A 17,628-nucleotide genomic window follows, 5' to 3' on the forward strand; every position below is an offset into this window, starting at 1 on the left:
CTCAAATAAATTACGCACAATGAAATAACATCAACAAAATATTTTGAAGGATGACTTACATAGACCTCGGATTTAAGCGCATTATTTTTTTTACAGCAGCTAGGACAATTAATTTGGTATATTAACAAAATGCCATTATCATTAAATGGCACCTTTTTATTCATTCATTTATGGTAGAAGGGAATATTTGACATGATATATGAAAATACCCATCCATCGTTTTGGTGCCTACTCCTGCACTGCCCTCTACTGTTCAATAGACTTCTAAAGATAATTCAAGTCTGTGTCAGGGAAAATTCATTTCTGTCATGTGACTATACCTGAAAATCCAAGCACAATTTAAACTTATTTCTTTCATTCATTGTTTTCTTCCTATGTATTTTCTGTAGTACAATATTAATGACTTATCTTTGTTATTGAAAGGAAACTGCATGATCTTAACTAAGATAGGGAGAACCAGCACTTTATGAACAAGCCCAAATACATATTCACCCTTGTGAGGATAAATGGTATGGAAAATGAATGACTTAATGGGAATATATTTACATATCCAAGACATTTGAGGAGGACACCCCCTTTTTTCAGTGACTCTTTCCCCATTGTGGCTGGTAAAACCAATGTGACGTTGATCTTCATGACTTACTGGAGGTATCGTGCCTATACCTTTATTGAGAGTAATAAGAAATGTTGTGTCAGTGTGTGCCACGTCATGCAAAAGTAGTATTGAAACCAACCTTCTGGCAATGCCAACCCAAACCACAGCTTACTTATTCTTGTAACACTTTTGATGCACAAAACCTCAAAATGCCATAGAAATGATACCCTACAGATCTGAGTTCAGGGGTTTGACCCCGGTCTTTGGCCTTCCTGTGTGTTGTTGGCATGATGTCCTTTGTGTGGGTTTTCCATGGGTCACCATTTCACACTCAAATACTATGAAATATACTTTGTATTTCAGTCAAAGTCTATCATATAAGACTTATTTAAATTCATAACTGGGTGAGTGTGTCACAACTTTTATTGACATACAAATAAATATATGAAAATAAAAAAATGGCAGGAATATGACGATTAAGACACTCTAACCCCCCAAAATGATAAATAAAATGTTTTTCTCTTTGTTTCAAACCCTTTTCTTTATTTATTTGTCTTTTTTTACAACAACTGTTAGGGAAAACACAGTTTTTTAGCAAAACAAGTCAATGACAAAAAGGTAAAAACAGCTCAAATCTAAAAGATGAAATGATTATAAAAATGAATTATTAAACATTTTAAAAACACGTTTTTAACAGTAAATATTTTTAATCAAATAAAAATGATAAAATTACATAAAGAAAAGGCGTACATCGGTTTGCCTTTTATCCATCTTACTTTTTTTTTTTTACAGACTCCAAAGGCAAATTAGACGGTGTCCAGGGTGCGTCATTGCCCGTTGCAAAACAATAGACTTCTCATTTCAGAAGGGACGTGCCATATTGACGACGTGAGGTGAGGGCCACTTGCTAAATCAATGCAAAAAAAGACGTTTAATCGACGCGTTTAACGATCGATGCTGTGAAATGCAATGTAATGTACGCAAGTCACGTGTAGAAACAAAATGAACTCGCTGGCGTTTATTCAAATCTTGATTTGGAGTTTCAATGTACTTCGGGTTTTTATGCTACCGTGTACCAGTGCAGTATTGTCATTGCATCTAAATACATAACTATACTTTCACACAACATAGCGTATCGGGCATTGATTTTTCTTAAAAGTAAAGAAATCCTGATGACAAATAACGGTTGAAATAGTTTTTGATCTCTGGATTAGTTCATTTGCGCGTCTATGCCTAAACTAATGCGGGTAGAGATTGTAAATGTATTGTTCTCTGAAATATGTTGCTTTGCATTTTATTTCATTTTTAGAAAGACTTGGACAATGTTTTCTGCCCATCAGCCGTTCAGTGGTCCTCCACGAGTGTCCTCTTCCCAAATGGCCAACTGTCAAAAACCAAATGATCGGCACAATAAAAACCGCAAGTTCAATAAGGGTAAGTATCACAATGTGACTGGCTTTACAATATATTAATAATAGACATGCACTTTTATCTGTGTTCCTCTTTGACAATTCTCAAAGTTTCTGTTGGGCTCGAAGAGCTGATTGAGAGATACCGAAGCGGTTTATCCCATCCTGTGAGTTTACTGCATCAACTGGCCTCGACGATGCAATTCCACTTGGAAATGAAAGAGACGGTGACTGTTGGTAAATGGCTCATGGATCACACCAATTTCATTTAGTTTGCCAGTTGAGAAAGAAAATGGGATTGTATCCCTTGAATAGGGCAGTGTGAATCCATCCTGACGGATAATGCACTCTCACTTTTCAGAAGGGGTGTATAAGTTTTACTTTGCCTTTTGTGTGGTGATTGATGGCCATCAGTACAAGACTGGCATGGGGACAACAAAGAAGAAGGCCCGCTACAAAGCAGCTGAGTTGGCTCTTGTGGACCTGCTGCCACTCTTGGAGAAACAGAAGTCTACTTTCACTAAAGTTTTAAGTGAGGCCGGTAGGTTTGGGAAGGTCTAGGAAGCTTGCAGAATGTTAATTCATCCTCTCCAATTGATTTTTTTTAGTCAAAAACACCAAAAATGGTACAATAGCAAGTGCAACCAAAATTTCCTTGACTGTGTACTCAGCAATCACACATTTTTATTATGTTCAACTTTGTAACTTTGTTGCAGTGTTGATTGAAAATGGGAGTAAATTTAACTTTTTTTCCCCCAGCTTTGCAACCTTCTCCCCAAGTTAAAGACAAATCCTCCCATTTGGAAATCCAAGCAAACCTGCCTACTGGTAATGAACCTAGTTTGCATCTATTCCGTATATGGGATCACATTTGTGCTTTACTCTTTTTGTTCCACAGAGAGTAATTTTCAGATACCAAACGCCGTCAAAGATCAACTGGTGAAGTTAATGAACAGACACCCGCAGTTCTCTGCATGTGCCGCTTCCATTGCAGCCTTTGTCATTGAGACTTGTGAGTGCATTCCGTGGCTTTGTATAAACTAAGATTTCAATGTAAAAAATATTACTGTTAAATGTAAGAGTTACAATGGTTAGGTAATAATGTATTTTCTCCTCCATGTAGCCACTGGTTTTGAGGTCGTAGCTGTCGGCACTGGTAACTACAGCACCAAAGAGAGCATTTCAACATGTGGATGCATGGTGCACGACTCCCACGCTGTGGTTACCGCCAGGCGGTCCTTTATGAGGTTCCTTTACCAACATCTGCTGATGTTCTACAGCAAAGAAGCAAACTTGGTAGAGAACTCTATCTTTCACCGCAGCGACAATGTGCTCCTCAGCCTTAAACGTGACATCAAGTTGCACCTCTACCTCAACCAAGTACCTAAGGGTACTATTAAAATACCCCCCTATCTGTGAGTAGGCCCTTGAAAATTACGGTAGTGAACCTGAATGATTGTCTGTCTTTTCCATTCTTGTATTTGCAGGTCCCTGCGTCCGCATACTTTGTCATCACGGCAAATGAGCGCAGAGTTGGGCTTGCACGTGTCAGTGGAGGGCAAGGTGTGGTGTATGAACTCTGTATTAGATTTGATTAAGGGCAACATGATGACCTAGTAGTTAGCATGCCTCATTCACAGTTCACAAACAGTCAACACGATTTATTTAATCGGGTGCAACGGAACTATAGAAAATGTTCCCGCTGAAAAGTATTGTTTAAAAACACATTCAAGCTTGCTCACATTACTGACTCCTGACATGGTCCCTTTTGTTTTTTTAAGGTGTTCTCTGTTTTAACAATTGCTCCCGAGCTCCTCACCACCAAAGTGATCAGTGTGTCACCCATGGACAAAATTGCTCAGTGGCAAGTGTTGGGCTATCAGGGAGCCTTGCTGAGCCACTTCATTCAACCCATCTACGTCCAGAGCATCTCCGTAGGCAAGTCGACACTCTATTTCCACCTTGTAATGGCAATCGTCAGTCAATCATCACATATCGCTTCCTCCTCTAGGTAATGAGGACCTCCGCGGAATGGAAATGACAGTGAACCAACAGACAGAAGACATCACCAATCAGCTGCCTGGGCTCTACTTCATGATGAGACCTCGCATCAGTGCTGTACCAACTGTTGTCAGTGCTAGTGATAACCATGTAGATCCGGTGACTTATGGTTTCAACTGGTGTGAAGGGGACGGCTCCATCGAGGTTGTGGACGGTCTGATTGGCCGGACCATAGAAGAGTAAGTAAGATATTTGTATGCATGTGCATGTGTGTGTATGTATTTATAAATTATTATTTTTTCTTTTTTTTTTTTGTTGACTTTGAGTGATAGGGCTATTTTACACTGGGCTAACAGTAATTCTCGTTGACATTTACACAATGCCTGGTCAACAAATTAATTGAATTCATGTTTTTTTTCTGATGGTAGAACATTTACTTTTTAAAATTATGATTCAGAATTATTGGAGACCATTTTTGAAATTACCCACATTTTCTCATATCACAAATAGGTCGCCCTTTAAAAGTGGACCTAGCCGCCTATGCAAGGCAGAGATGTTCCGCCACTTTAAATTAGTGGCGAAAGATGCTCAAAGGCAGGATTTGCTGGACACACATTCCTACAGAGAAGCCAAGGTAACCTTAACAGAGACCTTATTTAATTTCCATTGAACAAATAAACTGCTGTGTTATTGTAACATCTTATCTTTTTGATCATTGAAGAGTTTGGCAACGCAATACCAGGAGGCCAAGAATGTGTGGCAGACGATCCTGATGCAGCAAGGCTTCGGATCCTGGCCAGAAAAGCTCATGGTCAGTGATCATTTCGACAGAATAGAATGTGAGCTTTTAAACCTCAAGTTAAAGTAAAGATTGGAAATATAAAAGGTACTTATATGGAAGTTTTGCGTTTGTCAAATTGCATAGTTGCTTTGAGTTTTAAGTACAGCGGATTCACTTGTTACATTTTTTGGTTGTCGTGAAAAAAGAACTCTTTTGAGGTATTTAAAATTTACCTCCAGTGTTCTTTTAATAATGTTTATTTTATTGATCAGTGAATACACTTTGTACAAGACATGGGAAAATGTTATAACCCTTTGTAAGCGACATTCCACTTGAAACATTTGTTAGAATTGTAAGCCTTGTATGCAATTGCATGCTAGTGTGGCAAAAGTTTTAAAAAGGTCAATTCAAATTAAAAAGCTTAATTCATAACTGTGTGTGGGGGAATGCAGGTTCAGCTTATTTTTATTCTTTTTCTACAACGAAAAAATTACGAATTTCTCGTCAATACAATTCTTTATCTTTTTTCGCCACATCTGTTGTCTTTTTTCGAGAATCAGCAACTTAAAATGTTACATTTAATAGCAGCACCCACTGTCTGGCATGTCTCTTTGATTTGTTTTGTTTGTGTTTTTGCGCAAGCATGCAGGAAACACTCTGAGATTTCCTGTGTGTTTGCAGGAAACATTTCTGCTTCATCACATATTATTATTACATAGTATTCTCATTTCATTGCTTGCAAAAAGGACCAAACCCTTATTTGAGTATGCGAAGGAATATAGTTTCTAAGTCGTTCTCTAATTTTGATCTGACATTTTTTGTCATTCTCAAAACGATCGCTGGAAATGTCATCTTTCGTCAGAGATACCAGTAAACCTACATATCAAGTATGTAGCAAAAACCACAATGATTTGACATTGACAATTATGACTGGACTGCACGCTTTTCACCTAGTGGGCAGTTTGATGAGTCAATAGCCCCTTAATGTTGAGAAAGTTCACCATGTCACCAAAGCTAATGCGTCAGTACCTCTCCCAAATTGATTCTGAAGCTGCTCGTATATATGGAAAACATCAGGACCGATTGTCTTTAGAGTTTGTTTTATTTTATTTTTTTTGGTATGAAAAACATTGACAATGAAGATATTAGATCAAGGGTTCAGTAAAAAGCAAGAGTTATAAATAATAATAAATATATAAATATGGCTAATGTAACAAAAGTGTTCATTAAACAAGGACATGGACTTGAGAGGTAATAAGGTTACTTCACACAGAGGTCAATCATACTACTTCCAAATATGTCAAATTGATAAATAATGTAATTCAAAATCGCTATTGTGGAAAATCACTCTTCATTTTACAGACAGTGTGTAAAAAGGACTCCTGCAGAACCCTCAATTGAATTTAAATAAGGAAAAAAAAGCATTCAACATCTCATAGTGCAGCAATTATAAATTATAAATAAGCCAGTGTTAGAAAAAATATAGATAACTAATACATTAAGTTTCAGTCAACATTATGAACTCCATAAATAAATCATTTTCCTGTTAAGAAAGGTGGCTGCAGGTGACTTTTACAAGAACACCTAATTGTTCAGACGCTGAAGCAACGATTCCATTTTGTCGATAAAGCCCATTTTAGGCATTTTAGGCCAGTGCTCGCAGACACATTCGCTGGAATCGGTCAGAGGCTGTTTTAAAAGAAACAAAAAGCACATTTCAGCACTATTGTCCTTTTCCCGATAAAAAACAATTCATGCAACACTTACACGACTATCCTTCCACTCATGGATGGCCTTATTCAAGAATTCCACAGTATATTCGAGATGTCCAGTCGCGTCATTGCACTTCTTTCGGATATTTCCGTCAAGTTCTCTCAAGTAGCAATCTAGTGCGGTTGTTGTACAATGCATCTGTGTGAAGGAGAGGGAGAAAATGTGTGAGACATCAACAACCACTTCCTGTACTAAACCACCTTAACTGTGGTTTGAAGAAAGCTACTATGCTAAATTGCCACACTTGATATAGGTGAAGAGCCCAATATGACCTTGTTATCCTTTTAAAAATCACAGATTTTCCATACCTATGCATGACATATCTGCATAGTTTCCCAGAGTCCAACCCAAATTATAACCTTACCTCCACATTTTGGGGTGCGTAGAATGTCGCGTTTGAAGGCTATGTGAACAGAAATAAATGGTTCAATTAATCTATTACATTTAGTTGGAAAAGTAAACAGAAATCAATACTCACACATGTGACATGTTTACGGATGAAGAAAATCTTGGCGTCATTTAAAGGCAAAGTATTTGCTTGAAAGTTGGTGATGATTACACAAATCCAAATGAAGATTGTCAAATGGTTCTCCATCGTGGCCTGTTAAGAAAATTCTCTTGTCTTATAGGCCCCCTGAGTGTAGAATTTATATATATATAGCTGCATGGATGAAAAGGGTGGGCTGGATAGGAATCATCTTAATGTATACAGCATTCTTTTTTTTCCTATACTCTGCATTTTTGGTCATGAACCTTCTACAGGAAAAATCCCCCTGTGGCCAGTTGCACCTGGTGTGAAAGTAGGTTGGTTGTCCTTAGTTTGTGTCATACAAACAATTTACAGGCTTAAAGATGCCACTTAAGTTGTAATATAAATATATATATATATATATATATATATATATATATATATATATATATATATATATATATATATATATATATATATATATATATATATATATATATATATATATATATATATATATATATATATATATATATATATATATATATATATATATATATATATATATATATATATATATATATATATATATATATATATATATATATATATATATATATATATATATATATATATATATATATATATACTTAAAGATGCCACTTAAGTTGTAATATAAATATATATATATATATATATATATATATATATATATATATATATATATATATATATATATATATATATATATATATATTTTTTTTTTTTTTTTTTTTAATTTTCTCATGGACATTAACGGCAAAGTTCTGCTCCTCTGTCATTGGTCAATCCAATGTCTTGAAACGTAATAGCTATGTAGAATGGGCCATTAACTATAGGTCCTCGGGGCACTTTTTTTAAGGGTCTGATCAAATAATTGGAGAATTACAGTTAGGAGTTAGCCAGTAAAGAACTGTTTCTTTTTTTTTAGGCTAGGAATGTGCTACAAATTCTGCCAAGGTCCCCCTGAATTTCATTAGAGGTCATTTCTGACAGGGTTGCGAGGCAGTCGTGTAAACTTAATAAGTAATAAACTTCAAAGCAGTTCACAAAATTTAAGGAGTTGTGCAAAAAAAATGTATTCCTAAAAAACAGTATGGTTCTGAAACAAATTGAAATCATGAAGTATCCCTGTTTTCAACTTATTGGTAAAATAATCACTAAAGGCTCTAATCCTAATTAATCTCCACGATCCTTTGTTTTGTGATTTTATGCGAACAAAAGCAGCACCATTAAACTGGCGTAGAGGTTTTTAACATCTAAAAAGTCGTTTGGGGATCAATGGTTTGTCTGCTGTTGTAAAGATAGCGGTGTGTGGTATTCGTCATCCACTCAGTGCAGGGATTTCCCCCTTTGCTAGTGAAAAGAAGTTGTAACAATGCTTTATTGAGGTTGGGCAACTCATCATGGGTGAGCTCTCGTAATGACCAGAGAATACCTCAAGTTATTGGGGCAAACTTTTTCCAATCATTTTACGCTACTTTCAAAATGGGTCATCACAACACTTAACTTTCCTGAGACATTTTCACATAAAGAGCAACTTGACAAAAATGTTTACCACCTACTCTTCAGATCTTAAGACTACTCATTTCCTTTTCTACTACTCAAAGCATGCAAAACCCTTTAAAATCTCTTAGGAAGTGGAACAAGTTGGAAAGTGACCTAAATGAATCAGTCTCAAGGGAAAAATAAGTGTAGAATATAGATTATATGGATGTTTGTATTTATTGTTCACTTCATTGGCTGTTGTTGTGCCTCGCAATCTAAATGAATTGGATGCCTATGCAATGGTCAGGTGTGCCGTGGAAAATTGTAAGAAGTCAAATTATCCCCACAAATAACACACAAATAAACTAAGTATTTTAAGGTTAAAAAAACAAGTGAACCATATAGTCATTTGGGCTGATTAGTCAACCACTGTATACTATCTTTAAAAATAGGCAATACTTTTCTGCAACCAACAGATGGTGTAGTACCATTTTGCTCGTTAGAGAAGTCATGAACAAATGTAAATTTATTGATTATTATTCATCGAATTTAGATTTCTTGAAAAAAAGAAAATCCCGACAGTTTTGGACACACATTTGGTGTGTAGTGTTTTAAAAATGTGTTCATTTGCATCCAGTTATGGGCAACTAAACTTTAATAAATGTAATAAATAATCTTCCAGATTATGCATAAATAAATAACTTAAATAAATAGTAAAACATTGATTTTTGATGTCTCCTCAGTATAGTGTCTTCTCATTTTCCACTTGTATGTACTCAGTCCTCACTCAATCTGCTGATACCCTAAAAAAAAGATTGAATGCCATCATTCTTAAATCATGTATTTCATATGATCCGTAGCCTGTAATTAGAAATGTTCACTGCTAAGCTTCAGGGCATACATTTTGGATCCAACTTTTGTGATTTATTCATGTCATCGTTTCAGCCCTATTTTTGGTCCTTTCAATGAGTCGCTAACTTACCCTTTGAAGAAGAGACTCCAGTCTTTTGAAAAATTCCTCAGGACTTGCCTTTGGATAGGAATCACACATTCCACAGTTGATCTAAAAGAAAAATTAAATGATATTTTAACATGATTAAATACAATAGACTCATACACCAACAATCAAGTAAAGGAGAAGAAAAAAATGATCCCCTTACAGAATTTCCTGATTTACAAAAGTCCAGACTTCTCTCCTAAAAGAGAATATACATTTAAAGAAATTCAAATGATTAGTCAATAACTACTGCAATATTTATCATGTATATAGTACACATATATTTTTTGTACTCTTTTTAGACTCCCCTAATTCAGATTACGATTCATTTTCTTCGTTATTACATTAGTACATTTGTCACGGTACCGTTATGTCAGTACACTGTCAATTTTTCATAATTTCCCATGTAATCGTGTATCATTTTGATTCAGGCACGGTCATTTTTTTATAATTAGAAACACTTGCTCTACATGAGAAATTGTTGTAGTTGGTAGATTTGTACTTACAGTGATTGGGTGTTTGAGGCCCCGATAAAATTTGTCTTGCATTCCTTCTGTCATGTTGAATTGTACGTGTAAGACGGCACGGAAGCATCGTAATGCCGAAAGACAGCAGCATTCCTGGATGAATGAAACGTCAAAATCGTATTTAATAAGTTGCTTTGCATCTGTTTTAATTTCAAGTCACCAAGATAGATAATGTTGAATGTCAGTGGAAGTTTGGAAACTCAAGCATATTTGAAAGTTAGTGGAATTTGTTTAGAGATTGAAACATTGGTATTTGGAGAAAAAGAAACAAATGGAGTGAGATGGGGTTTGGTTGAATTATTATTATTGTTTTTTAAGCGGTAGACATCTGATGAAAAGAAACAAGATGGTTTCCAATTGTATGTTTGCTCATTAAGAAAGTTATTGTCATTACACAATATGAAACGTGATAAATGAAATAAAAGTTTATTTTGGCCAAATAAATATAAATACATTTATATAGCATAGTCTTTACGTCAAAAACAGGTCAATTAAATAGAAGTGTATACAAATTTAAAAAAATACTAGGCAAAAATAACAAATCTCTAATAAATACATTTCTTTAACTGTAGTTAGCATTTCTTCTTCTGTTAAGTTACATTCTTTAGACATTATTTGACATGTTAAGACAAGTTTTTTTTACATATATTTGATTCATTAACTTTATTTAAATTGCAGTTTCACTACTATCACATGTTTATTGATGTTAAATATTGTTATATAAATTCCAACAAACTAGATAAGGGTTGTTTCCATCCATTGAGGTGAGTGTAACAATGAGGAACTTAGGTATTACACTTATTACCTAAATGGCGCCTTTAGACATAAATAATATAAAATAATAGTAACACTTACATGAATATTCTGTGGCGGTGTATTCACCAGCAGTTCTCTGGTCTGTGTGACACAAGGGATGTTAAGTCGCTAAATAACTTGGCCCACAATTTTGCCAGTCCAAATTGTTTAAAAAGAAGTCCTCACCTGTAGTGAGTCTTTGACAACAGCGAGTTGCTTTAGGACCTCCACTAGTTTTCTTCTCTCCAAGCTGGCAGCGTTGGTGATGGCTAAAGAGCAGCAAAGTGCAAAAAGGCACAAAACAATCAATTTCATGATGAAGTCCGAAGTTGCGAGCAAAGTTTGTAGGTTTTTCTGGAAGTGATGTTCTTAATGTCGCTGGTCATTTTTATACTCTTCCTTGGGGATGGAGGGAATCCACCTCTCAAGAGTTGGAACATACAGAAACCTGGATGTGAGTCATTACTTTTATGCTTCCACTGGCCGTCACACAGTGATTTTTGGTGATTTTAGCTTGCTAGAGGCGTTTTCGAGGGCGGCAGGGAAATGCTACTTCCCATTCTTGTAGCACGTTGGGGTGATGAGCGCATATGCACCATCACACACATGCAGTGACAATAACGGGAAAGCGGTGGACACAGTGAATCCATTTCTGAAATATGTATACCGTATTTTCACGACTATAAGGTGCACCCTCAATGAAGGACATTTTTTTCCTTGTATAAAGCACACTGGATTATAAGGAGCCCTGTCTATTTTGGAGAAAATTTAAGACTTTTAAGTGCACCTTATAGTCATGAAAATATGGTATTGCATGTTCCCATTAGAAGAGCATTACTAAAATCACTTTTGACGAAAAACGATGCTATCGCGAGTGATAAGATTCGTAGTGCAATCAGAAGTTGTATATTTTTTGAAGGTTGACTTCCATTGAAGGGTCTCCATTGAATCTTACCCAAGGCTACCTGTGTAATATTTGTCTCAGATTATGTAATATATTTATATATAGAATATATGGCGTGCCAGGTGAGTCCATTACTAAACAGTATATCAGTTTTTGGTTAGAACATCTATCCTATTGGTATACAAAATATCACAATATACTTTTATCTACACCCTGAGTATATACTATGAGCCATGCGATATTTATTTTGGTGGAGATAGGATTGCTGTCGACTAATTGTGGTATTCAAATAACTTATTTACATCAGAAATTCAAAGGATGACCCTGTTAGAATATCCCTGCCCAGAGAGGGAAGACCGAAAGGGAGGAAGTGGAAGAGATACTGAGAAAAAGAAAAGCCAAAACTCGCCCTCTGGTAGTCATTCTATTAGTCAACATGAAATGAAAGGAGTGGGAGCTGTGCTCACGTGATCTAGAGTCAGTTTTTTTGTATCACAGAAACCATCACATTGACAAAAGTAAGGGTAGTTTAATTAGTTTTTTTATTTACAAACTAGTATGAAAAAAAGAGGCTGTGCATGTTGACATCAAAACTTTTTTTTTTTAACCAATGTTATCAGTAAAGATTTGTTTTCTTCATTATTCGTAAGAACTCCTGCTCGTTGACTTCACCGTCTCCGTCTCGGTCGGCCTCGTCGATCATCTCCTGTGAGACAGAAAGCAGGAATACTGTTAGGTGTCCAATTCCAAATGGTGCTTATGTGGAAAAAGTGGTGATCTAATTTAAAATGTGGAGAAAAAATAGACAATACCTGCAGTTCTTCATCAGTGAGGTTCTCCCCCAGTTCCTTGGCAACTCTTTTCAAATTTTTAAACGAGATTTTTCCCGTGCAGTCGTCGTCGAACAGTCGAAACGCCTTCAGGATTTCCTCCCTGGAGTCTTTCTCACTCTGGTAACACATTCAATACAATTCTACGTTATTAACAGAACCAAACAGTTTGCAGTGCAGGTCTCGGACACACCATTTTCATCGTCATCATGGTAAGGAAGTCACTGTAGTCGATGGTTCCGGAACCTTCTTTATCAATGTCTGCAATCATCTTCTTTATTTCTTCCTTCTTGGGTTCAAAGCCAAGCGCTCTCATGGCAACCTGACAGATGACGGTGACAGAAAAAGACCAAAGGAGATGGAAACTATAAATATTTGAAGTGAGTACTTTTTATTGTTTCATTATTGGTCATTAACAACACAGTAACTGCACCATAATACCACTTACAACACCCAAACTATGTAACAGATCAAGGCTCTAACATCTTCCTGATCTAATGGCTTTAATATTATGTCATAATTTAATTTTATTGGCTGCCCTATGGCCTAGATTTTGACAGTTTGATTCCAATTTAAATAGGTTTCATATCTATCACAGTCAGTGGCAGTGAATGCTTGGATCACCATACAAAAGTAATGAAGTAACAATTTGGGAGGGTTGCTTAAGATGGGAAATGTAATTTAAAGAACAAATATGACATATATTTTAAACTTTTTGCCCCAATATGTTGAAAACGTTTTGAAGTTATAACAAAACTTTATTTAACAACTTGAGTTTTCAACTAGGGTTGTTGTCGTGGTTGAAGTATTTTCAAAGTGTGGAATTAACAAATTGTACTATTTAAAGATGGAAAAAGAACCTTGAGCTCTTTGACGTCAATCTTCCCAGTTCCATCGGAGTCAAAAAGATCGAAAGCCTCCTTGATCTCTTGCTTTTGCTCCTCGCTCAGTTCGATTTTTGCACTGGCTTTCTTCTTGAGCCCCGCTGTTGGGGCAGTTTTACGGATAGCTGCAGCCTACAAACGCATACATTACAATAATGTCAAACAAATGAACACTCAAGTTACTTATAGTGACAAATACATACCATTTAAGTGCCTTTCTCAGGAGATATGTAGCAAAGAAAAGAGGTCACAAACAGGAGGAACCCCGGAAGTACTCGAACACGTTTGTTTTTGTTTTTCGCTTATCTTGGCGCCTCCTTTTGCCTGGATCGTCTGAGTCACGCTTTAAAGTTGACAAGAGCTCCACCAGAAAAGGGCAGCATCTGACGTGTTTTAGATCTTTCCTTCGAGTAAAGCGACTCGTTTGTTTGATTTCCTTACAACAATCGTTTCTCCAAGCGCTACTTTTGCCACTGTAGCAACGCGAGAGCCAATGGGAAGTGTCATATGACTGATGTTGACGTGTTAACCAATTGCACATTGGAGCAGGCGGGAATTAGCATCATCCACCAACCGTAGCCTTTGTCTCCTTAGTAACGAGCCAAGCGAAGCATACTAAACAGTAACACACGTGCGAATATGTGATGAATTGATCAGTTTTGGATTTATATTTGATATTTATATGCGTTTAACAAACAAACGGTCCTATAGCCTCCCCATTATCACATGTACGGGTCGACCAATTGGAAAACCTGATTTGGTGGGCCGTAACCTTGACCACCAATCGTTGGGGTCGGACGCGGTTCCCATAGCAACGGGGTAAACTGCGCATGTGCAATCGTCACCAGCGCTGGCAATTCCGCCAAGGGAAGGGAGTAAATAAAGTAAGTATGATCATTCATTATTAAAAAGTTCATCGATGCTTTTTTGAAGAGTATCACCTGTTGTTTATTTTTACTCCTCTTATGATTAAGCGTGGGCAATTTTAATGTTCAGCAAATGATCATTCGCACTGGTGTATTAGCTAGCTATGTTTTTAGCTTCTTCCAGTATGATGAGAGACTGCTGATCATTATTGTTACTAAGGTATAGAAAAACCTAAATGACTAACATCTTTTTTTCAGGCTTTCATCCTGATGCTGGGAATCACACTCATAAACCAACGACAGCATGTGGGACTACAGAAGCTGTCGGCACTGGCTGCTGTTGGACACACTGCATTGGGACCCAATAAAAGGTACAAATTCATCCAGGAAGACACTACTGGGGATTCGATTCTGGTCGGTTCATGTTTGCGTATCCTGGAAAACCTGGATGTCACTACTTGCACTGTCGGCCAGCTGGTTCACGAGACCATTAGGGCACACCACAAGATTTATCACACAGGGTCGGGGTGCCTCCTGTTTTTTGCCGGAGCATGGGGTCAAACCGCATTATTGTGCTTGCAGCAAGGAATTCCAGCAAACCAGGTGGCCGCGGCCTTGAGCGAAGGAATAGAGTTTTGCATTGACCTTTGCAAGAAAAACAGTATTTCATTCAACATGCTTTTTGGGTCGCCACGGAAACAGGATAAGGAGGCGGTCATGGGTTTAAAAGACTGGAAAGAAAAAAGGCAAGTCAAGCTAAGTCGCCATTTTTACGATACCAAGCCTGAAAGTAGTCCGGTTCAGGAACCTTGTCTTGCTGACATTGCCCACCTGGCAGATACACTAAGCCATGGTTGCGATGAAGCAATGCATTTGGTCATCCAAGCCAGTCAGATCCAGTCAAAAGCAACACCAAATTCTGGCTTTGACGTGACTAAATTTACAACTTGTCTGTTGCCAGGCCTTTCGAAAGATCTTTCTCACGTTTGTCCTGGCTGTGTTGTTCTCCTCAACACAGATCAGACTTTTGTAGCACATGGCCTAAAGGGCAAACCACTAAATGTCGTTTTTATCCTTGGAGATTTATCGCACACCTATCGACATCTTGGTTTTAAAAAGCCTAAGGTTGAGCAACATGTCAGTGCCCATTTGGGTTTGTCTGACTTAAACAAAGAACAAATGTGGATGGGAAAGGTCCTGGAGATCCTGTCACACCTGCAAATTGACCTGGTGCTGGTCAGCGGACTTGTTAATGAACATGTGATTCAACACTGCTCTAAGCAGCTTATACTTGTAGTTGGAAAAGTTAGAACATCCGTTTTAAAGGAGATGGCAAACGCAGCCGGAGCCATTTTGGTGACATACGCCACACAATTGAGCCAACAATGCGTCGGCAAGAATATCCAGGTCAGCATATGGAAGGAAATCCACAGTCAACAGGGAACACCGTTAACCGCCGTCAAGGTTAACGTCAACAATTGCAACCGTTTTGTTACTGCCGTTATCACCAGCCCTGTAATTGGGAAAATGCAGGACCTGGAGGACCAGTTCTGGGCTTGTGCTTACCGTGTACACCACGCCCTGCAGGACAAAGTGGTGCTGTCCGGTGCTGGAATAATTGAGATGCTTTGTATTTCTCACCTGAAGAAGAAAGCTGAAGTTCACAATCCCAAAAATGGCATCTGTGCTTCTAACCCCTACATTGGAATTGTGTTTCAGTTCTTGGCGGACAGTTATACTGATTATCTGTCCACCGTAATGGCAAACTCCACTGGAATTCCACTGATCAAAGCCAGGACTGCATTAAACCAGAAACTGCAAGACATTAAAGACATTTCAACAGAGTTCTCAGGACTCGTTTTGGACTCTGACGGAGGCTGTCAGTCATCCAAAGTTTATGACAATCTTAGTGTCAAACAGGAAGCCTGGAGGAGGGCTTTGGATTTAGTTTTGCTTGTTTTGCAGACGGATGCTGAGATTATTACTGGTGTGGATGAAAGAAAGCAAGACAGTCTATCAGGTCTCATATTTTTATGAACTTCACAAGAGAACTTCTGTTGTTTTGTATTGACAGGAAAATATAATAATGAGGTCAATTGGGTTGTGTGTTGTGCAAATTGGGAGATCTCTGATATACTTTTACTACTCCTCTTTACCACATGGGGGAGCAGATGGTTAGTTGGTTAAATTTGCTCACGGGTTATTGGCATTGCAAAGTACTATATCGCAACTTCACTTATCGCAACTCACTACTACGTGATTTTTTCCGCTATTAATTATCATTATTTTTAAATTAAATAATATAAAAGTGAAAATCCACGCCGAAACTCAAAAGCGAAAACCACTTTTCCTAATAGGACTCAGCACAGAACACAAAAAGTTAGCGGTTACCCTACTTCATTATTTTCAATTATCGCTGCCATGTTTGGTCTACATTAATTGCGATATTTGAGGGATTACTGTAGTTGATGACTGACTCAACTTCATCCAGACAGAGAATTCCACATTGGAACTTTTTGGAGTGTTTATGTACCCACTGGAATCAGCAAATATTTGAGGAATCGGTTTCACAATTAAAGTTTCTGTGGTCAAATTGGAGCATCCTGCAGAGTGTACTCTTCTCCAGGGATGCCAGATTCTAAGACTGTAACGTGCATGTAGGGAGGAATGTGTTGGTAACCAGTTTTGAGTATTGTGACTGATTGTACCTCTATGGGTAAGCTAGGATAAGTTTCACCGGTTAAATTTGTCATATTTTTAATAGATAGAGAATGTGAACACAAGGAGGTAGTCACTGGGATACTAATTTGCACGCACTTGTGTGGAATCTGACACTTCAACAGTATTCTCTCAGTAATCTCCAATTATTTGGTGTTCTCAAACAAGTCTGTTTTTAGAAGGCTTGATTTCATGCCTTTTAGCCCTTGGGATTTGAGTAGATTATTTTATGTAGAAAATAGGGGTAGAAGTAATTGCTGGTTGATCATTGTTATTTTCTGAATTGACAGTGTCTTGAGAAAGTACTGTAATTGTTTTGGACAACATGGCTCTTCAGAGTGGGTCTCTGCATGAATTCTTGAACTAATGTCCTAATATTTAATGATTTTAATAATAGCTTGTTCACCTGGCAGTTGATGTAAACATCCTAAAATATGCTCAGGTATATGAAGCAAGATTACTGCAGCAGTACTATAATGTAGTGAAACCGACATCACACATCTGCCAGAGTGCTTCCTTCCGGTGTCACCAAATGAGTCCAGCTGGATTTAA

At 37.3% G+C, this 17,628-nt stretch overlaps 4 protein-coding genes across 6 annotated transcripts in view; 2 read left to right on the forward strand and 2 right to left on the reverse strand.

Annotated features, from left to right (window-relative positions):
- adad1 (adenosine deaminase domain containing 1 (testis-specific)) overlaps window positions 1-5,218 on the forward strand; it is a 52,820-nt gene extending 47,602 nt beyond the window's left edge. For all 3 annotated transcript variants that reach the window (XM_077732484.1, XM_077732485.1, XM_077732483.1), the window contains 12 exons: window positions 1,388-1,488; window positions 1,905-2,029; window positions 2,116-2,241; window positions 2,366-2,545; window positions 2,764-2,832; window positions 2,903-3,016; window positions 3,128-3,419; window positions 3,492-3,567; window positions 3,786-3,942; window positions 4,016-4,244; window positions 4,516-4,639; window positions 4,727-5,218. In XM_077732484.1, the coding sequence (XP_077588610.1) occupies window positions 1,918-2,029; window positions 2,116-2,241; window positions 2,366-2,545; window positions 2,764-2,832; window positions 2,903-3,016; window positions 3,128-3,419; window positions 3,492-3,567; window positions 3,786-3,942; window positions 4,016-4,244; window positions 4,516-4,639; window positions 4,727-4,873 (1,626 nt within the window). In that variant the 5' untranslated portion in view covers window positions 1,388-1,488; window positions 1,905-1,917 and the 3' untranslated portion in view covers window positions 4,874-5,218. The remainder of the gene's footprint in view (window positions 1-1,387; window positions 1,489-1,904; window positions 2,030-2,115; window positions 2,242-2,365; window positions 2,546-2,763; window positions 2,833-2,902; window positions 3,017-3,127; window positions 3,420-3,491; window positions 3,568-3,785; window positions 3,943-4,015; window positions 4,245-4,515; window positions 4,640-4,726) is intronic.
- A 4,113-nt stretch (window positions 5,219-9,331) lies between these two features.
- il21 (interleukin 21) lies at window positions 9,332-11,189 on the reverse strand. Its single transcript, XM_077733413.1, has 6 exons — window positions 11,061-11,189; window positions 10,935-10,976; window positions 10,059-10,172; window positions 9,716-9,751; window positions 9,538-9,618; window positions 9,332-9,358 (listed from the first exon to the last, which is right to left on the reverse strand). Exons 1-6 carry the CDS (start codon window positions 11,187-11,189, stop codon window positions 9,332-9,334), a joined length of 429 nt encoding a protein of 142 aa, XP_077589539.1.
- A 1,114-nt stretch (window positions 11,190-12,303) lies between these two features.
- cetn4 (centrin 4) lies at window positions 12,304-13,996 on the reverse strand. Its single transcript, XM_077732628.1, has 5 exons — window positions 13,696-13,996; window positions 13,469-13,624; window positions 12,802-12,930; window positions 12,591-12,728; window positions 12,304-12,484 (listed from the first exon to the last, which is right to left on the reverse strand). Exons 1-5 carry the CDS (start codon window positions 13,696-13,698, stop codon window positions 12,395-12,397), a joined length of 516 nt encoding a protein of 171 aa, XP_077588754.1. The 5' UTR covers window positions 13,699-13,996; the 3' UTR covers window positions 12,304-12,394.
- Window positions 13,997-14,225: 229 nt separating this feature from the next.
- Window positions 14,226-17,561, forward strand: bbs12 (Bardet-Biedl syndrome 12). The gene is made up of 2 exons (XM_077732625.1): window positions 14,226-14,376; window positions 14,617-17,561. Exons 1-2 carry the CDS (start codon window positions 14,323-14,325, stop codon window positions 16,393-16,395), a joined length of 1,833 nt encoding a protein of 610 aa, XP_077588751.1. The 5' UTR covers window positions 14,226-14,322; the 3' UTR covers window positions 16,396-17,561.
- The last annotated feature ends 67 nt before the right edge of the window (window positions 17,562-17,628 follow it).

The sequence above is a fragment of the Stigmatopora nigra genome, chromosome 14 (genome assembly GCF_051989575.1).
Source record: "Stigmatopora nigra isolate UIUO_SnigA chromosome 14, RoL_Snig_1.1, whole genome shotgun sequence".
NCBI lineage: Eukaryota > Metazoa > Chordata > Actinopteri > Syngnathiformes > Syngnathidae > Stigmatopora > Stigmatopora nigra.